General features: G+C 41.2%; 1 protein-coding gene across 1 annotated transcript in view; it reads right to left on the bottom strand.

Moving 5' to 3' along the window:
* Positions 1 to 1,047: 1,047 nt before the first annotated feature.
* si:ch211-114m9.1 (rho GTPase-activating protein 44) overlaps positions 1,048 to 25,819 on the bottom strand; it is a 37,853-nt gene continuing 13,081 nt past the window's right edge. The window contains exons 2-21 of the mRNA XM_034712268.1: positions 24,230 to 24,269; positions 22,052 to 22,171; positions 21,857 to 21,933; positions 21,605 to 21,716; positions 21,339 to 21,415; positions 21,121 to 21,235; positions 20,889 to 20,957; positions 19,414 to 19,495; positions 18,821 to 18,948; positions 16,563 to 16,674; positions 16,064 to 16,145; positions 15,817 to 15,897; positions 15,155 to 15,268; positions 14,957 to 15,048; positions 13,348 to 13,531; positions 12,442 to 12,477; positions 10,119 to 10,307; positions 8,472 to 8,990; positions 6,597 to 6,742; positions 1,048 to 6,497 (exon numbers count right to left, since the gene is read on the bottom strand). Of these exons, the coding sequence (XP_034568159.1) occupies positions 5,983 to 6,497; positions 6,597 to 6,742; positions 8,472 to 8,990; positions 10,119 to 10,307; positions 12,442 to 12,477; positions 13,348 to 13,531; positions 14,957 to 15,048; positions 15,155 to 15,268; positions 15,817 to 15,897; positions 16,064 to 16,145; positions 16,563 to 16,674; positions 18,821 to 18,948; positions 19,414 to 19,495; positions 20,889 to 20,957; positions 21,121 to 21,235; positions 21,339 to 21,415; positions 21,605 to 21,716; positions 21,857 to 21,933; positions 22,052 to 22,171; positions 24,230 to 24,269 (2,890 nt within the window). The 3' untranslated portion in view covers positions 1,048 to 5,982. The remainder of the gene's footprint in view (positions 6,498 to 6,596; positions 6,743 to 8,471; positions 8,991 to 10,118; positions 10,308 to 12,441; positions 12,478 to 13,347; positions 13,532 to 14,956; positions 15,049 to 15,154; positions 15,269 to 15,816; positions 15,898 to 16,063; positions 16,146 to 16,562; positions 16,675 to 18,820; positions 18,949 to 19,413; positions 19,496 to 20,888; positions 20,958 to 21,120; positions 21,236 to 21,338; positions 21,416 to 21,604; positions 21,717 to 21,856; positions 21,934 to 22,051; positions 22,172 to 24,229; positions 24,270 to 25,819) is intronic.

The raw sequence follows: 25,819 nt of genomic DNA, 5'->3' as shown, positions 1-25,819 counted from the left end.
AAGATTTATTATCTTCAAATTGCACATAGTATCTAAGTAAAAGAACCCCAAACTTTGACTGAGGGATGACTGACTCTAGCAAAGAGCCACAGCTACCCCTTAAGTTGCATATATTATTGGTTTGGAAGTACTGATGCACCATTACTTGTGAACCTCATTTAAAAAGGATGGTAAATGGACTGTGCTTATTTACTGCATTCTAGTTTTAAGACCTCTCAAAGTGCTTTCATATACTTGTCACATTCTCACCATAGTCATACACTGATAGCAGAGTATGCTGTGTTAAGTGTCCGTAACTAATCCCAAATATAGATTAGAATGTCTGTTTGGTAAAACTAATAACAATACTATATATGCTCTAAACATGAAAGACTGAACTATAAGTTGTGATTCTTTAGGTCACAAGCCAAAAATATTATACATCACATCACTTGACATTTTTATGACATCCCCATCACCAGGCCACTAGGTGTCTCTGTCCAACCCTGCCTGTTTGAGTGTTGTAGGGGGGTGTGTCCTGGCCGGGGGTCACCAGCTGGATGAGTTGTACCCAGGCACGGTGTACAAAAGATCTTCTCGCTCCCTTATTCACTCTCCCAGACTCTGTCTGCCATTAAGAATCCACTAACTATGGCAGGCCTGACAATAACCAGGTCTACTGATTTGCATATAATGTGACAGACTCACACACACACGCTAAAATAATGATAACGGTTTTATGTTGACTTAACTTATGGTTTTGCAAATTAAATCACTCCTTTGGTAATGCTAGCTTGTGTTTGTCTCCAGTTTTGCCACAATCTTTGTGTCCCTGTAATACATATATAGTGGAGTAAAACTATAATATTGAAGGTAACATTCACATTCAAATAAAGTAAAAGTACCTTATGATTGGACTTCAGGTGAGTAAATGTAGAAGGTTACTTCTATCATAATTCTTGGGGTATTTTTTCATCAAACTGGCATTTCATTGGCAGAGAAAAGTCTCAAGTAAAAGTATGATTTGCTGAAAAAGAGAAACATTGAAAAAAATCCACATGAACCCGATAAGATTATTACAAATGTAGAGTTTAATATATATATTTATTTCTGACATTCTGATAAGGATTGCAGGTAGGCTTCACAGTACACACTGTGTTCCACTTGATATGCTAAGCAGAGGAGGGAGGGGTGGGGGCATGGTGGGCTCGACAAGCGGCAGGATTTCATTTGTACACTAGTAGTAAAAGCAGAAGGAGGCAGTACATCCACAGGCAACATCTACTCCTCTACCGTATTGCTCAAAACCCCTCCGGGGACCAGTTACTGTGATCCACATTCTCTTTAGACCATATTCATGTTTTACCCCTCTTACAATCCCTAAAAAGACAGTGATTGACACAAAAACGTGGATTATCAAAAGACTACCTAAGCGCATGCATGACACTTTTTCAGATTTACCTTTTTTTTTCTCATTTTAAAATCCCCCCCTCATCAGAATGTAAACAAATTTAGCCTCACGTTAGACCGAAATATTGGTGAGTCAGGAAATGTAAGTCTACAGTACATAAAAAGCTTGATAAAACTATGTAACAATGTACCATTTGGTGCAAAAGGTGGCTCCTATGAATATGTGGAAACTGGCTGAAATAAGACATGAGATGAAATCATGACTCGTGTTTCAGGGGAGGTTGCAGATGTTTTTTTCTTTCAGCAGCATAATTATCACACCTAATGAATATGAATGCATGCTTTCAGGTGGCTGTAAGCTCCAGTTATGATGCACAAAAGCATTACAGTAATACTGCCCTGTACTGATAATAACACATGCCAACAGGCCCTAATTAACCTTCATCCAAATACAAGTCCTCATTTGCCAGCACATTATTATAAAACCAGGTAGCCTACAGTTGGAAATGGAGTGAATCACATTCAGTCCGCACACATATTCATATATATATAGAGAGAGAAACCCCAAAGAACCTCCTTGTATAAATGTATGGATCCAGCACAGAAAATAAAACCTTTAGCACACATTAATTATGCCTATAGTTCCAAAAATAACAACCAGTGGGAGGGCACTTGCAATTGTTGTCATACAGTATAATCACCACAACTATCAATATAAGAATCAACATCACCAAAATCTTCATAAACAGAGTCCATTGAGAACACACACTGATGCATACTGTACTGTAGATCACTTTTGGAGAGAGTTCATTTTGTTAGAAGTAAAAGTAACACATAAAAGAAACTTCATTGTAAATGGTTTTGCATTAAAATAAATGGCTTGTTTTTCTGTAGGTCTGGGTAGGCTGACCACTTTTTGGACTGAGGTGGATCAGTAAACACTGTAATTGCACTTTCATTGATATACTTGTCCTTGGACATTTTCCATTGAATTAAAAAAATGACACTGCAGCATTTGATGAATTTGTTAACCTCTAACTAATAATCTGTGGTGAGAATAACAACACCAAAAAGGGCACCAATCTCCTTTTAAGAAGAGTCAGTACTGAATTTGCATCACATTTTTTGCATTGTGAGCATTGTGCTATTAAGTTGTGCACATATGACAATCAGCTTGTTCCCACAAGATAAAACCTGTGCGCACAAGCTGTTTCCCTGTGTGCACAAGTTAATATATTGTGCGCACAATATAAAATAAATAATTCTATTGTGTTATATCTAATCCAATAATACAGGCCCGAGACCACATTTATTCCCATTTTCAATGTATTAAAAGGTCCAAGAATACTCAAAGTGATCCCATTATCAGTATAGGGTTTTTCAATTAAGCACTGTGTTTATAAAAAAGAAAATATAGGGTGTTGGTTTGCAACTTATTAGTGCTGTAGCATGTTTGAAGTCAAAGCTCAGGAGACAGAATTAGAAAGACTACAATTGATTTCTCGCAGAAATAACATTCTGCATTTGTGCTGCAGCATCCTTGTTACCTGGTGTTAAAGTGAAACATCATGAATCTACAGTAAACCTGTTCACTGTGTGCAGGGACAAAAATAACATCCATTTTTAATCATTACATTTTCTACACATGATAAATATCAGCACATATATTATTATTATTATATATTCTCAAGATATGCATTTTACATATACTTTTCCTCTCAGATTTATATACATCAATTTATGTACAGTCTTTGTATTTACACTAGAGATCAAAGGTTATTGAACCTGAAGCACTTTAAACAAGGTTAAGAGAGAGAATCATACGAACCTAAAGGCAGTGTAGTCATCCATCCATTGTCAGCAAACTGTAACAGCACATGGGTGTTCTAAACTTACCCTCCAAGAACAACAAAAGCAGAAACACTCACACAAAATCAAACACTGCCATTCTGAGGCCCTTGATCCAAAGCGGTTAGTTCCTATTGGCTTGTCATGCAAACACGACATGGTGCTATCTTTGAAAGCTGAATAGGAGATGCAAGTCTAAAGAAATGTAATTTACAATAACATTCTTCTCATACTGTGCTGGTATAAAGTGAGTTAAAGTGTGTTTACCTGTGTGAAGGTAAACGTTAGATAAAGAACTACAGTTTAATTATGTGAAAGAAAAGGTTAAGTAAAGACTGGGTGTAACAGTAAGAATTAGACTGCATTAGATGTTTCATCCTGCAGGACAAACCTGTCTCTAGGGCTCAGCATTTTTTCTAATGTGCACAAAGCTCGAATACCCTGTGAGCAATATCACCAGACTACTCCCTCACTCTGCCTCTCTGTTTCACCCTGAGGACGGGCATTGCTCCTAACCACGTCAGGCTCTGAGTTTCCCTAACTAAAAGTTGCACAACGTGCGAGTATCATACTGCAATTTGATTGCATGTTTCTAATAAGGCAAAAATAAATTAAAAACCCCCACAAAAATACAGACCACAGCATCAAACAACAAATATGAACAAAGCAAAGCAGGAAAAGAAAAATCATTAAATGTTATACTCATCGATATTCCAGTCTTTTCTCCTAAAGGCAACTGTTCCTCCACTATGGCATTTTGGTGATTTTTTTTTCTTTTGTATCACATTTATGTTTTAGCGAGCATTTGTAAGAGATGAGTTTCTTTGCAGCCTGCAGCAGATGTACTCGAGTTCTGTTTTCAGGTGGGCATTGGTGAGGCCAGTGTGTTTCCATCAGGCCATCTGGTGGCGACAGTTAAGAGTATGAACAGCCATAGGGGTGCTGGTAAGCTGTGATGCCTTAGGGTCATAGGTCATAGAGTGGTGCTCTGGGGCTCCTCCTCAGGCACAGCGTCACCCTCTGGAGAGTCTGTCACTGCCAAGGACCTCCTGCAAGGGGCGCCGCTGAACTCATCGATGAGGCTGTCCAGATTGACATTGATGGAGGGGATTTCATAATTGAAGATATCTAATGGTGAGCATGGCGGGAGAGGTGAGTATGATGAGCAGAATGGTGGGAATGGTGACAATGAGCAAGAGGAGGAGAAGAGGGCATATGACGATGGTAATGAGGTGTAAAAACGGAAGAGAGCAGAAATAATATTAATCGTTTGAGTCTGAACTAATGGTAAGTGGCATATGATATCTGGCTTGATTGAAGTAATCAGTAGATTACATGTGCTTCACATTCTACACAGGGATTTTTTCAGTGTGTAGCTAATCACACTGCAACCAACTTGGTAGCGACTAGTGTGATATGTCACAGCTTCTTGTGTCTTTAGAGACAACAACAACACATACTTTGTCAGATAAAATACAATAACAAGTCAAAATGACTGCACACGGACACATTACTGTACACGTTTACAACAATGGTCAGATAAACCAACACAGAGGCAACAAGATGTGTGTGGAACTCTGTGGGAAAATGGCACCAAGACACCAAGTGGGCTTGAAGTAACAATGAAGATCTCATGAGGACCGGATACAGTGTTTGTTGTTTATAAAGTTGTCCTAATGCTCTGCTGCATTTACTGAAAGCAGCAGGTCCAAGCAGAGACTGGTGACTACTCCTGTGTAGGTATGAGATGGAGCGTGGCAGTGTAGTAAGAGGGAGCAGAGGTTTTAAAAAGCGATGAACCTGCCAAAGGAGGAGTGGGGGTTACCTGTAGCCCCATGAAACCAGTGGCAGGGGCGTTAGAGGGGGAATGTCTGCTGGCAGAGGGCTGGGAATGGGCAACGAAAGAGGGAGGGGCTTTAGGATGGACCGCTGGAAGCGAGGGCATCTGCAATGTGAGCGCAGTATGGTGCACTCTGGGAAGTCCTTAAGCCATGCATTATTGTTTGAACTACAACACCATGCAAAGAGCTAATAACCTGCTGAGAGGAAATAGGGAGACTTTTCTGATTGAGAGTTAGTGGTTGGTATGTTTGAGGCAGGCTACAGGAGACCCCAGAGGCAGCCACAGCACGAGGCCAGGCAGTGAGATGGAGCGCATGGGGCGGGGACGGTTCTGGCTTACCCTAAAAGTCCCCCTCACACTTAGCCCACACTGAATCCCTGGCCTCACACAGCTGCAAGGTACACAATAGTAGCAGGGGGAACAAGAGAATGATAAATATAACAAAGTGACAGAATGCTTGGTATCAATGACAGAACACCTCATCATCATAACATCATACTGTAGACAGAATCTGGGGCTGGCCTGGCTTTCTGTCCACACCTGCTACGCTTTCCTGGACTGGTGTAAGCATCTGACCTACCTCTGCCGAGTGAGGGTCTGGGTAACACAGATATACAAAGAGCACATGATGAATCTAATGGCAACTTCCATTCAAGCAGGACGAGCTATGCTTGTCTGATGTTTCCACACATTACCCAGAAACATCATCACATAACACAAGCAATGAATACATAGGTCAGGAGGTTTGCTCACTACATTAGCACAAAAATGCTAATATTACATTGTTTCATTTTCAGGCATCTGTGTCTAAAAGGCAACGTTTTTTTTCAATCAGACATTCGTTTGGGAGCAGTCAACATAGGGGGGAAGGTGTCTTTTAGATCTACAAGTCCTACAGAGTCCTACACTCGTCCACCGTCTCCGTTGGACAGAGCCACAGCAAGTCTGAGAGAGGGCCGCTGCAGCCCCACCTGTGGGGGCGGCGGGGGTGTTGTTACCAAGGGCTGATGTTTACCTGTAGACATGCTCTCCCCGGGAGACAGTCCATCCAGGAGACCCTGCTCCAGGGGCTGGGGAACTGGGGCCATGGACGGGCCAGTAAACCCTGCAGGGGCTGTGGGTGGCTGCGGAGGGGGCAGACTGGGTCTCTGCCTGGGCTTAGGGGCGGGCCGCGATTTGGTGAGTGTTCCTGTCAGAGAGGGTGGGGATGAGAGCGAGTGGGGCGCCCCTAATGGGGTTTGCCCGGGGGAGGATGGGGGCACTTGCCCTGGAGGGCAGGCCAGTCCATAAGGGGAGGGGGTGCTAGGTGGTGTGGGAGACAGGCTGACCGGTGACGGCTGACCTGTTGACTGGTCGGACATCCCGCAAGACTGGCCATAGGGGACCTTTGGTGGCACAGGAGCCAACTTCTTGGAACCTGGAAACACACAACAAAGATACATTACTTTCTGCTGTTAGCAAATATCCTCTCAGACTGAAGGAAGCAAATAAGCTCAAAGTTAAGAGAGGGACTTACCTTTGCGAAGGGTGTGTGGACTGTGCTCTGTGGAGTGGGGAGACTGGCTGCTGCTCTGAGGACTACTGCTGGGGGGTACTGTTGGACCTGCCACCTGGATGGCTTTGTGTCCAATTACAGGGGAGAGCTCTTTGCACTTCAATGAACTGAAAAAAACAAGTAGACATTAGTGTGTGAAAACAACAGACACAGTGTGTGTTTGTACACACTAATGGACATTACCTTATTGCCAGTATCACCACCACCATCATCACCTTCACTTATAATTCAGTACACTGTTTTGAACATTAAAGCATTTCAAAAACTGTTCCAATCCCAAGTGTCCCGTTTTTGATATGCTTCTTAATGTTTTACAATGTAGTGAAGACATAAAAAACTGTGGATCTGTCAGCACATTCAAACAACATCAAAAATGATGGAGACTGATTTATTCCCCCACAAAAAAGACATTAGATGGCATGTCAGTCAGCTATGTTGTATTATAAATGATAGAAAACCTCAAATCAATCTATATGTGCTTCTCCATCACAGCTCAAAGTAATGATGTTGACTCAACTGCAGCCCAGCTGGGATCTGAACTCAATCACATGACGGCATCCTCACCAAAAATGACACTGAGCTTGAAGTATTCTTTCCAGCTTTAGTGAGCAGATGATGAGCACATTTATATCCAGAACAAACAGAAAGAAGTTGCATGAGTGCTTTTTAAGGCAGAAACTCATATATTGACTTAGTTTGGTTTCTTGTTTACCTCATATGACACAGTAGAGACAGCCATGATGAACCCAAAATAGAACTTGCATTATTCTACTTCAAGCAATGCCAGCACAAATACAGCCAATGTAGTAGGACCCAGGATATTAACCTTTGCTCGGAAACACCTTCAGTTAATAATCATACTGACTTACGATAAAAATAGTCAAGAAAGTGATCATTAATATAACCTTGCTTTATTAAATAGTGCTTAATAACCACATATATGTACTAATCTAAGCATCTTGGTGTTTCAAAGATTTCCTGTGACATCTATTTTAAACTCAAACACAATTAGTACTTGACTTATTTGATTTTCTACTCAGTGCAATATTCTACAATATCTGTATTTAATATCTACAATATAAGAACATAAAGGCTATTATAGGCACAGATTTGATTTAACTCATATGAACTCACACAACGCCCACAGAAGCAGACATATTATGCGACATCCAATTAATTGCAATCTCCTGAAATGCCTTTGAGCTATTTAAACGAGAAGTTATGAAGATATCAAATCAAAAGAACAAGTGTCATCAAGCGAACGTACGTCTGACTGCTGACAAAGATTTGCTGTAATGATCCAGACTGTCCTGTGCGGATGTTGTATCAGCACAGACGTATGAGTCAGGGGACTGCAACTGCCACTCTATACAAAACCAGCACTTCGGCTCTAGCTTTAAGAAGCTCATATTAAACATATTCTGCACTGGGCATTATCACCAGTCATAATCACAAACAAGAGACTGCTTTCACTTCCTTTAAAACATGTTGTTTCCCCTCCATTTTTTAATAAAACTGCTGCTGCAAACTGTAGAATTAATACATCCATATGCTATTTGATAGCCATATGCAGCACTGACCGTGTATTTATTGTCTATGCAATACCAGCATGAAACTGAGCGCTATATAAGTCAGTAACATCCTTAGTTAGTTGCTAGGCAACCCCCATGAGAGGCTTCCCCTGACAACCTGAATGTTACAGAATCTGAGATATGTAATTTGAAGGGGGAGGGAGAAAAAAAAAGCGAAAAGAAAAGATGAGCCAGCGAGCTAGAGGAGAGATACAGCTGCCACTCTGTGATACATCCACAGCAGCCAAGGGTGTGTTGTATTTACCTAGTCAGCCTGGGGGGTCCTCTCTCTCGGGCACATGGACAGGCAGCCCACGGCGGGGGCGGGGGCGCGGATGACGGGAGGCTAGGGGGATTGCCAAGGGACTGGTCATGGCGTGTTAGTACCAAAGGGGTTTTGATGTAGAGTGGTGAAGCATTAGTATCTGGTGGGAGGCCATGCAACATTTCACCAGGCGGGCTGTGCTTGGGGAAGTGCAGACAACTTGGTTTGGGGTTGGAATTGATGTCAAGTGACGAGGAGGAGGAGGAAGAAGAGGAGGAAGGAGGCGGGGCAGGGGCCGGGGGAATGAAGCCAGACCAGCGCAGTGGGGGTGGGGGTGAGGCAGGGGGCTGAGACTCTGGACCCGGTGCCACTGGGCGAGCACAGGGTGGGGGTTTGGGATAGAAGAGGTGGGGGGCAGCGTGGCACGAGGAGGTTGGGTAAGGGGGGGGTGGACGGTCCTCCCCTGGGGGTGGGTGGGCATGAGAGGTGTCCGGCCGATTGGGCGACACGTTGTCTGAGCTGTAGATATTAAGAGAATAGACAGCACACAAAAAACAGCTCTAGTGATTGAACAGGGAGACGCATTGGAGCGATCAAGGATAAGCTGTTTTCATGATTAGGGTGTGTTAGTTGATCCGTAGCCAAAAACAGAGGAAAAAATAAGTTGCATTTGAGGGTGGGTTGTGGGCACCAAGCTAAGCACACAGTCAGCTTAGTGCAAATACAAAGACAAGCACAAATAAACAGCAAAGGAAAAGAAAGTTTTATTGCCAAAGGAAAATAACTGAGTGTGTAGGACTCCTGCTGTGATCACCTTGTGTCTGCACACTGCATGGAGCTGTGAGGATCTGGAGTTAAAGCGCTGGTCTGCAGCTTAAAATATTACCAAGCTGAGCTAATAACAAATATCTCCTCATTGCTGCATATGGAAATCCTATCTGCCCATATCCTACAGCATAGCATATGACTTGTTTGCATTGCAGGTCCTGCAGTCAGCCCAGGGCAGTGTGAAACAGACACAAAACCCTTTCATTGGCTGAAAGAGCCACAGGAGAGGAGGGAGAAGCCAGCCAAGCCAGAAGCCATATTATCTCTTGTCTGCCACACAGGCAGAGCCAGCGACCATGAGGTGATTATTCATGTGTTCAACTATGATAATCATATTAAAGTAATGGTGAAATCAGCCTGAGTGTCAACGGAAAGGAAAAATGTACAACAGAAAGCTGAGAAAGCCAAGCCACAACGATGAAATACTGGAAATATAAGCATGCTTGCAAAAGACTTGAAGAAGTAAGCTGAGTGCCAGGTAGAGAGACAAAACCTCCATGTAGTGTTTGGAGTAAAACCTTTTGAATACATGGTTGAAGTTATCATTTATCCTTATGAAAACTTTACAAACAGTGACACAAACTTGACAAACAGCAGGGTGAAGGGCAGGAATGTGGAGAGTGAAAACTCAGACTAACAGACTAAGCCATGAAGGTGTCGACTGAGAGAGACTTAAAGGAAAATTGCATAAAATAAGAGTATGATTATCACAGCCAAGGATCTTGATCACTCAGAGCTGAGAAAGTTAATGATGGTGATGATGGTGGCAATGACTGGATGCATGAGGAAGAGGAGAGCCGTGTCTCTACTGTGACTTACCAGACCCTCTCTCCAGGTGGCGGAGTCGCGGACGGGGAGATGACGAGCTCTCCAGGCTGCTCAGGGATGAGAGTATCTGCGGGAGACCCTGGGCCTTGCATGCCTGGAGGGGTGGAGCAGGTCTTGCGTGCCAATGTGGATGAACCCTTCCGGGACACCCAGGAGGTATCCATAACTCGGACGCCCATACTGCAGACAAATACATATACAGGGTCATGTGTAATGGTGAAGGAATGAGGTGAGTGAGGGTTGGTGAGGAAAAAGGTAGGAAAAAGGCATGATACAGTACCTTTGTATCTTCCTAATGCTGCGTTAGTAAGGAGAAGAGAGGCAAAAGGGATATGAGGTCAGAAGTGGTGCAGAAATGGTTCATGAAACTAGACTCAGTGTACTGTATATAATGGAGGGGATAAGATCCATAGTGGCAGGAGGGAGCAGAAGTGATGTACCAGAGGTGAGGGGATGTCAGATCACATAACCACACTGCATTAATCTTACGATTAAAGTTCTATTCTTCTTGAACCTATATGGAAACTTTGCTTGAAACTCCCACAGACCAAGCAGACACTTTTCTCCACTGCTTTCAATCTCAGTACCCATCATCTATTGTCTGACATTATAGTTTCTGAGAGTGATGATGAAGTTTTTGGGCATTCGGGTGTAGCCAGCTTTTAGGGATAAGCAACTTCCAGTCTCCTTTTCTGTGAGCTGAATTTTTTACAGCCGAATTAGCTTCTTGTAAAACTATTTGTTTGTTCAAATCAAGAGAGAAGCCAAATTCATGCCTCACAAAAATGTTTGCAAGATGCACGCCATCATTTTTTTGTCTATAACTACACTAGAGTAGCGCCTGATCATCTGTTTCAAGCAGGGATGTCAGTATCAATGTGTCCATTGCAATGCAATTAGGATGTAAAATTAACACATTATCTTTTTGACTGCATGCTATTTTGTCCCTTTTGGTCATAGACTGTATAAATAATGGACGTAGTATCAGTGACGTCACCCATTTGTTTCTGAGCGCTGTTTTGAAGTCAATTGACGGCAGCCATATTGGAAATGCGAACTCAACCAGGCATAGTGTGACATAACGAGGCGGAGTTTGAGCCTCCTAGCCAACAGCTACGTGTTCCCATCTGGGAGTCAAGTCAGTCATGTCCTTATTTGGGCAAAAGCTCGTAATCTTAATATCTTCTGAACTGTCGCGTTAGAAAAAAAATCATCCCCCGTACAGTGTGTTCCGATATAGAAATTAGCTAAGTAGAGCCAAGCCGTTTTTTGAACCAGGCTGTAAACATGTTTACCAATGCTGAAAAGATCGTCTTTTTTGAATTGGTGTCTATGTGGTTTCTGGTGTTTCTGCAGCCAGCCTCAAGCAGATTCTCGATGAACTGCAGTTTACAACACTTCCGCATGGGCTTCATCGTTTGAGAGCAGAGGTTTCCACTTGCTTTTGGTACACCTTGGCTAAGCTGCTGCAGCATCTGTTTCCTGCTGCTTCCCTTTTTGCAGTGAACCATTTAACTCTAAAAACTACCAGACAGCTCAGTTGACAGGTCAACAGTAACATGCATTTTGTTGCAAACACAATTCAAATATATCACTTAAGTACTTCTACAAACACATCACAAAAGCCTACAGAGCAGAATTTTTTTAAGTGGATTTTGGAGTGTGCAATGAAACCAAAACAGAGATGAGAACTACAACGCTTCAATGGGTGGCAACTGACTGCAGGAGGACAACCCGTATCTAAGGGGCATCCTCAGGTTGGCGTGACCAGTCATCTGCCCTACTGTTGCACACTATATTTCACAGAGTAAAGGCTCCGAAGCTGTCTCTTACCTCTAAGTCATGGTTTCAGACCACACTGACCACACCGAAGCAATGCAGCATTTATTTGAATAAAACATCTAAAGGTCAAGATCATAAAGTAAATTCTGTTGCATTCATTTGAGTCCCAAGCTAAGACACTGGTAACAATTGCTTTTCATTGTGACAAAGACTTAAAAACTTTTTGAAATGCAAAATAATTCATGAAAAAATACTTTTAAAATGATTGTTTGACAGGCTTCATATGACATTGAAAAAAAACAAAGACTTTCATTTGATTTTTTTGATTTACTAACTTTATGATGCAAATTAGTAAAAAGTCCATCTTTGTTGGGTCTAATCACAATAAAAAAAAAGAAAAAAACGTTTAAACTGCTTGTTATTTGAATGGATCCATTAATTCTAATGCATTTCAGGAAGTTGGGTTATCTAAATACAGCTTTTGCAACACAGCGTCAAGCAGAGTTGTCATTCAAGTTACATTTCTTTTTACCTAGAACAGCCGTCAGCTGCAGTTGGATCTCGAAATCTGTTTATAAAGATAAATAAATCATTGTCAGATTACTTCTGATGGAAGCCAAGGTGTTAATATGATGGATTGCATTTTTCTCTTGCATACAAAACCATGTGATATGTGATTGGTCAATTCCACCTGGACTACAATCATACAAACAAAAATCAAAACACTTCCTCTTCCAAAATCAAGATGTCTGCCAACAGATTCAACATTTTTATATAACACACGTAAATTGATATTATGAGGCTGCCAATTACTCAAAAAGGATAAAAGCCATTTGCAATCATCCGATCTAGGTTTCTCATAATGGGATGCACAGATTTACAGCTATCCCAGTCTTTTCTTAATTATATGGGGGAACTTTTGTGAAGGCATCGGTGTTAATTCTGCCAGTGATTTTCCACAGGCTGGATGAATGACTCAGGTTAGGTGACGTGCTAGCCAGTCTGTGACAGAGGAGCAGGGTGTGGGAGGATGGGAAGACATCCCTGAAGAAATATTTCCTTAGAAAAAAAGAGGTAACCGGCAGCCCGGCATCAGAGACCTGTTGCCATAGAGACAATGCCACTCAAGGCAATTCAGGCCGCATGTATTCCAATCAGTCAGCCTCTCTTGTCTTGATGAATGCTGATCATAGGGGATGTAGCTGTATGTGCTGGAATTATTGACAGGTGAGATAAAAGAAACATTCTCACCTCTAATAGGGGTGAAAAACTCAGCCTACAGGATGTGTACATACTCCCACAGGGTAATGGATTCTTAATGTGCATGTTCACTAAACATTAAACACCACATGAGTAAGAGGAGGAGTGGGTGTAAAGGAAGAGAAAGAGAGTGGGAGAGTGATATGTGGGCAGCAGAAGGACACACTTGGCATCATACCCATCCTTCTTGTAGAACTCCAGCATCATGTTGTCCGTGGCGACGCTCAGTGGGCGTCGGCTCTGGTCGTGCTGCTGCTTCCGCTCGGATTGCTCCATGTCTGGCGAGGGCATGGAGCTGTAGTTGGAGTTGTGGTTGGTGTGGATCGGGCTGCCATAGCTGCCTGTTAAGTTGAACTCAATCTCTGAGGGAAGCAAAAACACATTATTAGCATCCAGAACACTAGTGTTTATGCAAGTGAGTGGCGTTTGAGCCTGAAGTGTGGGTCTGTGGTGAGTGTGAACAACAGAAGGGAGTTTCCAAATCCCCCAAAAAATATATCAAAAAGTGATTTAACTCTGTATTTTTATTAGGGGTCAACCAGTTATCAACCTTGGCCTATTATCAGAGCCAATAATCAGCATTTGTAATCTGTATCTAAGTGTTATTTTACCGATCACAGATAAAATTAACTGATTGAAAAATGTGCTTCTTTGGCTCTGCTGCTGTGTCTTGCTCTCTCGGGCTGTTTCCACTTAACACCCTGGCTGTTTTCGAAACGGCCTTCTACATACTACCCAGAAATGCAGTATGCAGTACGTAATGCATTCTACATACTGCGTTTGAAAGTAGTATGTAGTATGACTGTTATGTTGGATCTGTTCTGCAGTATGCTGGGTCAGGCATCGCTGGATTTCCGGTTTGGGAAAGCAGAAGTAAACAACGGCCAAGCTGATAGTGAAGCTACTTCTTTAGCATCACTTATGATTCAAAAAGTTAAGAAGTGTTTTAGATGGAATTTAATAATTTTCACACCACCCACAAACTGAGTACCCCCATCAAAAAAAGAAGAAAAAAGAAGCATAATGTTAGCGCTGTGTATTGTGGGAAACAGTACGTGAGGGAGACTGGTCCGATGCATACTGAGACTTTTTCCCGAATCAGTACAACATCCAGGTAGTTTTGGCATACTGCAGATTTTGCTCTTGGTCATATACTGCATACTACATACTGAATTTTGGCCAAATCAGTACGTACTACTTGTATAGTAGGCGGTTTCGAAAACAGCCTATGTTTCACCTACTGTCCCGCCCCCAACACTACCTGATTGGCTTGATGTCATACTGTGCAACTGTACTGTAACTGTTTAACTGTTGACTCTTGTATGAAGTTGAAAGTTTCAGTTTTCTTTCTAAACTTGCTAAAGTCAACCAAGGTACAAGTAACTGTGATACATGATGCTTCAAACACACCCTGCTTGGATTACATGATGTAGCCAGCACTCATGAACTCTTCATTTTGCTTAAAGTATGTTCGCTCTCTTCTGCGTTTCTTTGTGTAGGTTAATGTATTTTTTCATATCCATATAGGAAAAAATCCCAATCACCTTAAGACTTATATACACATTATAAGTCAAACTGTATGATGTGGTGCACATTAGGAAGCCCTTTTTCTCACTTGAACAGACGTTTGACTTTGCAACTTCTTTGTTTTGTTCATTTGATCGAATTTGGCAGAACTGTGAGTCACTAACTTCAAAAATATATAAAGCCACCTGTTGAGTCTCAAAATAATTCTATGTGGTACCCAACCTAACTACATTAAAACATACATAGTATGTGATCCCCACCTCCAGGGAAGAACCAGTCCGCATGCTGGATAATTGGCTCAATGATGCTAACAATTTGCAGGGACAAGGTGGTCATCATCTCTGTCATGTTCCTGCAAAGAAGAGAATAAGTGAACCAAAGTATCACCCTGTTTTGATAAGCTAACATTTTAACTGAGATAAAAAGACTCAAACACACGTGAAAAGTTGAATACATACGGTTCGGTGTGTGTCCAGAGTAAGTTAGGCCCGAGAACGATCGCCATGTTACCTGGAGTCATCTTGTTAGCGTCTTGGTACTCGGTTAACTTTGATAAGAATTTGACCAGATATCTGTGGGATTTGAATAAAGCAGTGAGTTACTCATTCCCTATGGTAAGACATGTTTTAAAACTACATATAAACTACCTCACAGCCAGTCTGCACCTCCTACCAAGTGAGAGATCACAGCCACTGAAACATAATCTTGTAATGTTTAAAAGTCAAATAGGAGCAATTTTAAAACTAGCTGAGCAGCTGATGATTACTGCAGATGTAAAAGCCACTGGCTGCGTAAGTCAATAGCCTGCAGGTGTTGATATCTGAATCCCTGAATTTCAAACCAGCTGCTGCTGTTACTCATCTTGGCTGCAGGTGGTGCAGGTTACACTGAAACTCCATGGTTGTACAAGGACTCTGCGATCAGATAAAATTGTCTATGTTTCAGTCATTTTCATCCCACTACTTGTCGTTTTGGAGAGTTTCTTCTTGGTGTCTTTTAGGTAAAAGATATACAAGCATAACCTCACTTTCCTACTCAGGCTTCTTACAATCCTTTTCTTTGATTTCATAGAAAAAAATGCAGAAATATAAGGATGTAAGAGCCACTTAAAGCCACTGACCTGAAGTTGTTCAAGTTGTCTGTAGGGAGTTTTTCACATGCTGTCATCAACGCTTGTAGCCTTTTATCCATATCTTGAACGCTGGAGAAATGAAAAACCATTATGGTATATTGTTTCTCTACTTCTCAACAAATATAACCATTTTTTGTTTTGGCAGTTAAAACCTGCTCATAAGGATTTCGGACTTTTCTGTTTTTTACCGTGACCAAAGGCATAATTCAAGAAAATTCTTGTAACAGCTACTTACTTGGAAGCTTGAATCCATTCATCATAAAGTTCTGTGGTCATCAGTGGGTCAGGGAGCTCTCGGAGGTATGATTTCAGAGCCCCTGTGAATGAGAAAAACTGTTTTTTTAGAAGGAGGGGAGGGTTGTTTTCTTTCCTCAGAGCACTGACAAGGCCATGCCCCATATCTCCACTCCCCTCCAGCAGGCCCTTGCAGCTAACGCAGCTGCCAGATTCAGATTGCTCAACACAGATTTCATGCTAATGTGTGAAATGGACAGCAATAACAGGATAAAGTCTTCAGGACTAGAGCACTGATCAAGGCTGTTATCCTTGTACGAAGAACCACATTTTACGCCAACTGGGTCCAAATTCAACCCAAAGACATGTAACGAACCACGGCATAAATAACAGACCTCTGCTTTCATCACAGATATATTTAATAGTTCTGTTTCCTGACTTACAATAAACAGAGTGTAGGGGTTGTTATGGAAATGGGTATTCGTGTGGGTGTATTTCACCTGCGATGGCGTGTGGGTCTGAGGAGTACTCCTGCACATCCAGAACTCCACAGTCCAGAGATGCTTTCAGCTTCTTCAGCTTGGAGGCTGATGGAGCCACTCTGAAGAGGCCCTGCAGCCCACACACAGGAAACACATCATCATGTGTAATTATCAGATCTAACATGACCTGTGGTCTGAATAAATACTGAGCTGAGGTAACAGACCCTCGATAACTAACACAGGTGTACGTGTTTTAGCCTGTTAACTACAAAACATGAAGGCCACATTTATTTGCAAGTAATATTACATTTTTATTAGTATACTTAACAAAAAATGAATAAATCAAAGACAAATAACACCTTTCTTACAGCCATGATACTGTTCTTTTTATTAGAGATACAACCCTCAAACACTCTTGTTCCCTGTAACAAAGATGTTGCTACATGGCCTCTCTGTCTTTCCAAAATGTAATGAAATCTTAATTTGAAGGTCAAGAAGATAAAAGCCAGCGTAAGCTCTCCAGCCTAACAAAGTAAGATAAAGTCAGCTTCAATCTGTTCATTGATTTGGGGACATACAGCAGCTTTGCTCTTTGAGATGCATTTAGATTTTTGTCAGTGAAGAAATAATATTGATTTGATAATCTTTAAAAGAGACCTGTTATACTGATTTGTATTTTAGAACATACATAAACAAAGTTAGCATGTTGGATGTCCGTACTAAACCTCGGCACAGTTTCATAAAATGAGATACATGGATGTTTGTTCAACCCTTGGATGTATTTTCCAGCTTCTCCAACAGCTTGTTTCAAGACTTGGCCTGAGCTTAACGTCAGCCTCTGCCATCCTATTAGCAAAGTGTTAAAGGACAAGCCCACCTAACAGCTCTGTCAAGGACACACCCACTCAGGAGCTGGAAAGTCCATTTCACTGCTTTTTTTTTTCCTCAGCTCAGAAATTTGTTGATTCAGTATGTCTCAGAGAATTTGCTTGGACATGTTCTTTTGTTTGTCAAGGAAAGTCACATCTAAAAATATGTTCTGTTCCTATAGACAAAGGTCCCAGAAAAATGTATGATTTCAGGAAGACATCAGCCTCAATGTGGCTGTTGTTTTGTGCTCGCCACTTCACTGATGACTCCTTAGTAAGCAAAGGCCAAAACTAGGTGGATTTGCATTATAACCGTTGCTAAAACCTGAAGCTGTTCCATCCATAAAGGCCATCCATAGAGGCTCAGAGCCACAAGTAGGAAGTAACATTGTAACAGCAAGGTATAGAAACAATAGCTTACTTTTAACAGCTATACTGGGGAGCTAAGAATTATAGCCTCTGATTTTTTCTATAAAGGCATAACTTTCAGGTCATTCCATTACAGAAAAGCTGAGTGAAAAGTCTCTTCCTCAAGCTGTGTCTAACTTTCTATCACAGGAAAAAAAAGCCAAAACACAGCACTTCAGGCAGGGGCTGAGAACTGCTGAAATGAGGGTTTTCATGGATGGCAGTATGAGATAAATGAGGAGTTTTTTGAGTTGCAAACCGTGCAAAAATACTCTATAGGTGCCCTAGACTGACATACTGAAAGGTAAAAATTATCAGGAATAGGCAGAGCATTTTGCAGGTTGGAGACTGGACTGAATCAGTGTTAAGGAGAATGATCTAAAGCAGGGGTTCCCAAAGTGTGGGTCTGGAATCCCTGGGGGGTCGCAAGATGTCTTCAAGACTGTCTTTTTTTGTCATCTAAAAATAGTACATTTTACTCATTATAGTAAAAAGACAGACAGAAATAGTGGGTGAGAGACAGAGAGACAGAGAGGGAGGAAGAGAGAGAGAGAGAGAGAGAGAGAGAGAGAGAGAGGAGAGAGAGAGAGAGAGAGAGAGGAGAGAGAGAGAGAGAGAGAGAGAGAGAGAGAGAGAGCAACTGATACTTTCTTTGATAGGTGCTTGTGTGAGAAGTGTCAGTTCATGGTTTCAGCCACTTCATACTACAAATTCAGCTGAGGGCGAGTTGCCTGAGTCCTCCATGTTGTGATGGGATGTTAACAAAAAGCAGTTTCAGCAGCATTACTGAAAACAGCCCATATGTCTTTGCAAAAGAAAAGCAGGATGAGCTATTTCCACAGCCACTTCAGACAAGGTTTAGTACTAACATTGTAAAACATTCAACCTTCAAGTTGCTCCTTAAATAGTTGCACACTTATGGGAATGCATTAGCTTTGACTGGTTGTGAGGTCACTATATGAACATCTTTATGTGTGTGTTTGTGTGTGTGCCATGTACCTCCTCTGTCATGCCACACTCTAGCAGCATGGTGACACAGGCTTCAATGGGGAAGGCGATCTCTCTCCCACTAATATTCAGGTGTTCCTCAAGAGACTTGCCGAACGATGGTTTCTCCACCCACGCCTCTGCAACACAAAACAACAGCTTGAATCACACACGGACACAAACAAACCTACACAAATCTCTTCTCCTCTTCAAACCAGCGACTACAAAGCACTAACCTGTATTTACTAAATTCAATAATTATTCCTGACTGCATTACTGTGACTTTTTAAGGTTGAATTACAATTCAGTGTTTTACTTTGTAACTCATGTCTACTTCTACTTTTGCCATAGCAAATTATAATGCTTAAGGAATCTGTTTGGTTAAACACTTGTTAAGTAGCCAATGTTTAAATATGAAGGTGGATAATTACAGCTTAACAAGATTGTTATGTGACACGTCAGGGCTATTAACTCTGTTACTTGTTCTCTTGATAATGCTTCAGGTGCAGTACTAGAGCAGATCTGTCTCACACACATACTTTCTCCCTCTCTTACACACACACACGGACGCACGGATGCACGGACGCACGGACTGGATGACTCACCTTGGTGAGCTTTAATCTGGGGCAGGATACTGTGAAGAATCTCTAATGACTTCCTGTGATATTCCGCTTGTGTTTCTATCAGCTGTAGTAGGGGACATCAGGAGAAGACATTACAACAAACAGTACTGCATGTGTGTATTATATAATTAGATCATTAGATCATTTCAATTGTCAATACAACATGCAACATTAAGAAAAACAATTACTATACAAAACAGTATTCACCAAGGGGCAGAGCCAGACTTTTTTGATGTAGGTGGCCAGACTAACTTCTGCATAGACTTGCATAAGTAGCATTTATTTATTTCCCCTTTTTTATTTCTACCATTTCTTATTTATTTACCCTTTTTATCTTGACTAATCTTATCAACTTTCTCTAACGACATGAAAGTGTTTTTAAGATGTCTTCTTCTTGCATAAATGTTTTGTATTACTTTAGAATGCAACACAACAAAGCTGTAACATTTAACCCTTTTCTACTGTTTCTGTCAAATTTGACCCATTCTGACATTTGGCTGGAAAAAACACCCTAAATTGTACTGTTCAGCCTAAAATCTGATGACTATTTCTAAAGTAAATTAAAAAACACAAAAATAAAATATATATTGTCAAATTTTTACTTTTGTACAGGTGCTACAATTTTTTATCCATTAAAATGAAATGTAGGTCCTCCAGTGTGGGTCACATCAGGAAGAATTTTGGTTTAAGGGAATCCTGAATTGTGAGACTACACATGTGTGTATTTCTTAAGGGACAGCAGTGGTACAGTTCAAGGGGGACCTGGACGCAGTCACAAGAACTATGTCCTAACACATGTGCCCAGGTTCCCACAGAGACAGGCACCTGTTGGCCTTTGAAGAGTCATTGGGGAATCTTGAAACAGCAGGGGAGTCAAACTGCGTAGGAATGATAATATATTTAGTCCACATAAGGAACAGGGGTCATATAAAGGTCAGGGGATGCCTTGACACAGTTATGAGACCTACAGATACAAGCACCTGCAATGTAATGTAATAATCTGAGCTCACTGAGATCAAAACAGAGATCAAAAGAAGGGTTGGCAAGTCATAAGATTATAAAGTACCTGAGCAGCTATTTTTATGACTGAGGTTGTGGCAGCAAGACTTACAGGATTCTTATTTACATGACTACCCTTTCACCATGAATTATCTCTTAAATGCCATTGGTAAAATAGGACATGATATTATGTAATAGTTAATTTTTCTCTCCAAATGCCAAGTTGGACATTTATACTTTCTAAATCAATTTTTAGTTCAAAATGTGGTATAGAAAACTGCTAAGAGGGAATTCCATATTCAGGTCAATTCTGAACCAGACCATATCAGGGCAAACAGCCAATCATAGTTAAGGATTTTGGGGTGGCCACAAGGGTATGTCCTTCCTGACCACACCTAATTCAAAGCCCTGAAATCAATGTTTTTCCCATCCCAAATCTGAAGGATTCATATACTCACTGTCTGGAAGTAGTTTGCATAGTCTATTTCTTTGGCCACAAAACTGTACATATCTGCCGACAGCTGATCCTGTAACAGAAAGTATGAGAAGAATCCACTCATGAGAACCAATCCCTCCTGCAGAACCCTGTAATATCATCACGGCATTGTGGTTTATATTTGACTGATGCATGCAGGGGGAAATAAATCAAACTGAGAGCAAGGGAGTTGGAGAAGGAAAGTGGTAACTCACTCGACAGATCTCCATTCGATTGGCTGACTCCTCCATCTCCTCTCTGAGGGACTCAGACTTGGCACCTGGCTGCAGTGTACTTGGGTGACTGGATGACTTGGATGACTGCTGAAATCTTTGGGTGAAGGGTTAAGAATAATTGAGTTTGCCATGCATTAATAGCCTGAGCTTTCATTTTGAAAATTTTAAAAGAAGAGCAAATTTTTTTTTATATGTACCTTGTCCGAGCAGAGTCCATGTCCAAGACAAGTTTTGCTAAGTGCTTCCGTTGTTTCTGGATGTTGGGAATGTCAACCTGAAATAAGAAAAAGAAAACAGAAGGAGGATTAAAGTCTACCCTGAGAACAAAAATGCATCACTTTTATGTAAATGGAGACCCTGTGCTGCTTGTACTTTTAAGCTGATAAAACAAAAAATCTGTTATTCAATTCAAAGAGGTGTTATGTCTTAAATGGTGTATTAAGTAAGAGCAGTGTGAGCTCACCTCAGCCAGCACGTAAAGGGGCTCCACCACATCTCTCTCTATCTGGAACTCAAACTGGATGAGCTCCTGGGCCAACTTCTCCTCTGTCTCCCCACACATCTTCAGCATCTTCCTGTTCCGTGAATGCAAAATCACATGGAGACATTAATATGCAAATAAAATGTAGTCAGGAGTAATTAGAGAGGAAGAGAGGAAATCAATAGCTTAATCAATGATTAAAGATGACTGCGTGTATAAACTACAGTGACTTACCCCAGGAGGGAGTCATCCCCTAACACTGCAGCTCCTTCCACCATACACTGTGCCAGCATTGTGAGCGGAAGTTTTTTCTAATAGCAGAGAGAAGTACTATTACTAGACACATAACAGATTATGAAAAACAAGCTGCATCATTAGTCTTCATGTCATTTGTCAGCATCTCATAGAATGATGGACACAGCTACTCACAGAAGGTGACTTGACGGATCTTTTCTCCATATCAGTGCCCTGCTGACCCTGCAGGCAGGCAGTCAGCTTCTTGTGAGTGCTGTGTGTCACCTGCTTGACCAGATCCAGACGCTTCTCCACCTGGATGAGCACACAAACACAGACATATTCACACGTCAGCGTTCTCTTGGCATGTCCACACAAACACTGATGTCCTCACACAACACAACACCACACTGAACTCTGACAGCCGTCATCTCTGTACCAGCTAAAATCAGCACCACTCTATTGTAGTGGAGACGATTTATCATGTTAAAACACTTGGGTTTTTGTCCATGTGGCAGGTCTGTCTGGTCATGCTGAAATTAACTCAATTAAATGTACCTAAAGGAACCATGAGGAGTTTTCAAAATGTATTGATTCTGGTGTCCACTTTGGACAAAATTGCATTTCCCACGAGCACCATCACCAACTGTCATAAATATGTAATTGTTTTGCAGGATGTAGACTGATGTATTGATACGTAAAATTGTTAAATGTAAAATAAAAACAACCAAAGATTGTGAACTCTGCTGTATTAATGTTAGCTAACAAAGGGGATTAGACATGCTGCATGATGATTTTAATAGTTGTTTTCCATCTTTTTGTTGTTTTTTAATACACAACATATTACTGAGAAAATCTCCTCTCCACACCACTTGGTCACAAGCACACCTTGACTGTGTGCTGTGCAACCAATCAGATGCAGGGGGAGGGCAATGACAGTGTTTAGAGGACTGATGCTTGATATTGTGACAATGTTTTTATACCAAAAATCAATCAAATAGTGTTATTATTCTAGGAATTATGTGTAAAAGTATAAGACATGCACACATATCAATCATGAACATTGCTAAAAATTGCTGATTTGATAAAAGATAAAATGGTACTTTGAAGAACTGTTTGGGTGCCGGCTCTTATTGCTAAGTTAAATAATCTGATCAATTAAAAAGAGCCAGAATTCCCATCACTAGGAGTGATGATGTGTGCTGCGGTTTCCCAATAAATGTCAGAATAACAAAAATATGCACATGTCCCCAAAGAGCGATGAAGCAATCACATGCTGGCATAAACATTAGATTCTGTTCTTCTTCTTTAACCAAGCAAAGCCCTGACTATCAACTGAATGCAACCCAAACATGGGTACTAACATTCAGATATAGAAGTAACCAATCTCACAGCTGGTAATCTCATTTTACTATGTCATGAGGAGGCATCAGTTTAAGAGTGAGACTTTTTTACAATCGGCTAAAAAAAACCTCTATACAGTGCCTTTAAGTATGACAAAAAAATGTGCCTTTCAGTAACAGCTGATAATCTAACAGCTCCTGAACTTTCGTTGTGCTGGTCTTGGCGCCACTGTGCATAGAGTGGTACGTCTCATCTCTTTGCTAAACTGAATGCATGACTAAGTAGTAATTTTTTCACAAAAACATTAATTCTGCTGTTTGTCAATAATCACTTGTATTATCATTGAGAATATATTCCACAGAAAATGCAAAAAACAAAGGCTGTACAACTGAGGGCTTGTCTGACACCTACCCGGCTACAGCAGCAAAAGGCATACATAAAACGACAGAAATAATTGTTCTTGTTAGTGGTGGTCTTGTTTGCTTGTGTACAACATAAAGATGCATCACTATTAATCTCAGTATGTTTCATAACCAGTTTAAACTCTTTCAATAATACATCAGAAATATTGAATAATTAAAAAAATTCCAGACTTGCCAACTCAGTCCAAACATAACCATGGAGGAGCAGCACATAAAGCAGCGTTTTAAAAAAATAAACCAGAAACAGACTGAACATGTAATTTAACTCTTTGAATGAACTCTACAGTAATTAATCTGTGTTGAGAACTTACTTAGCTCTCAGGCATCACATTGTCAAATCACTGGAACCACTAATCATGCTCAAAAACAGCCATTAAAATCCCATTCTGTACACCCAATAATCTAACACAGCATGAATAATGACAGGGCTAACTGCTAAGAGACCTTCATTTCACACACACACACACACACACCCACGCACGAACACGCACGCACGCACGCGCGCCGACACACACACACACACACACACACACACACACACACACACACACACACACACACACACACACACATAAACACACAAATATGCTTTTACACCACAGCTCACCTGTAGAAGGTCCTCGCTCAGCACCTCTGTTTTTTCTGCTCTGTGAAGATAAAAGTGTGAAACAGTTAGGGAATCCAGGCATGATCACTAGCTGAAGCGTAATCATTGCTAAATAAATGACTGTATATTTGTTTCCAAGGGATGCAACAGCGCTGTGAATGATGCAGCTTTGTATTTTTTCTTTCTATTGGCTGGTTAGCTGATGATGGACAGTATTAGAGATACTTTTTATTTTCTAACATGAAAAAGACTGTCAACCACATTTACATTAAATTCAGGAGTCTAAAGGCATTCATATCCAATTCATGCCATATAACCCTTTTTATAACAAACCAAACCTCAATATTTGATTTTATTTTGAAAAACAAAAATTCCACATCACATACAAAGAGTTTTTGAACACTCTATATGCTGTCAATGTGGTTTTAGGCTCTCTTACATGCATCACAATGTATGATGTATTGGTGTCCCTTTGCCAAAATGATTCAAATTAAAGTCCCTGCTGCCTTGCATTGGATGTGGAATCATTCACAGATATTTTTTTGCTCGTCCTCAATGTGGCAGTGCTCCCATATGTGTGGGCTATATCTGTTCACCTGTCCCTTTGGAGCATATATGGGTGTACATGTGTTCCTGATGGCCTCGCTGAGTCATGACATTTGACAATACATTAGTGCAACCTATAAGAAGTTTATGATCATGCTGAAAACTCACTGCTGCGTCCTATCATCAGCACAAGGCCAAACAGGTAGGACATGCAGCAGTGAGCAAAGGCTAACAAAATTCAAATATGCCAGTTCACACTGAGGAGCATCACACCCCTCTGTGAATCCAGCAGACTGGGGACTTAGCCAAAGACTGAAGGAAAGGGCAGAGCTTCACTGCCGCTGAGGCAGATAAAACTACTCATCCGGAGTACTGAATGAGCCATAAGCTCAGAAAAAGAGCAAACCGTGGGATATCATGAATGTATGGTGTCAGCTCAGTTTGCACAGCTTAAAGTATAAGATTTCGCTTCTTTTACAGTGGGGGATTGCCCGACAGAACTTAATATGCTTTTTGTAATCATTAAAGGAAAATGAAAATGGATAAACTGTCCTAATTTACTATTGATTCAAGTTGTTTCCAGATTCCCTTGAACAAACCTGACACAACACATCTAAAATAACAATCAGGGATCCAACAAGATAATCAGAGTTGAGGATAACATGTACTTCCTGCTGTAGGCTGGCAAGGGAGGTACTGCTAAGGCAGACAGTCTAACCTCTTAAGTAATTCAAAACCAGACCTGCTGCAGACCCCCAGCAACCACCCAGTGGTGTGCACTCTCTCAGCTCTTTCCCTTCCTGTCTGCACGACCTCTTCCTGCTATTGTGCCCAAATCATGCCAATGCCAATTTGGAATAATAGCTTTCTTTGTATCATTTATTGAAAAACTAATCTAAATTTATCTCACTTTTGACCGAGAGAATGGAAAAGACCTTACTTTGTGCTCTATTATTCACCAGCCGACAGAAATACATCACTGGCCAAAAAGTAAAATGCTCTTTCCATTTATGCCTCCACTAAGTCGGTGAAATACAGAGCGAG

Source organism: Notolabrus celidotus, chromosome 20 (genome assembly GCF_009762535.1).
Source record: "Notolabrus celidotus isolate fNotCel1 chromosome 20, fNotCel1.pri, whole genome shotgun sequence".
Taxonomy (NCBI): Eukaryota; Metazoa; Chordata; class Actinopteri; order Labriformes; family Labridae; genus Notolabrus; species Notolabrus celidotus.
Note: the sequence above shows the minus strand (reverse complement) of the source record. Positions and strands in the feature narration are given on the sequence as shown.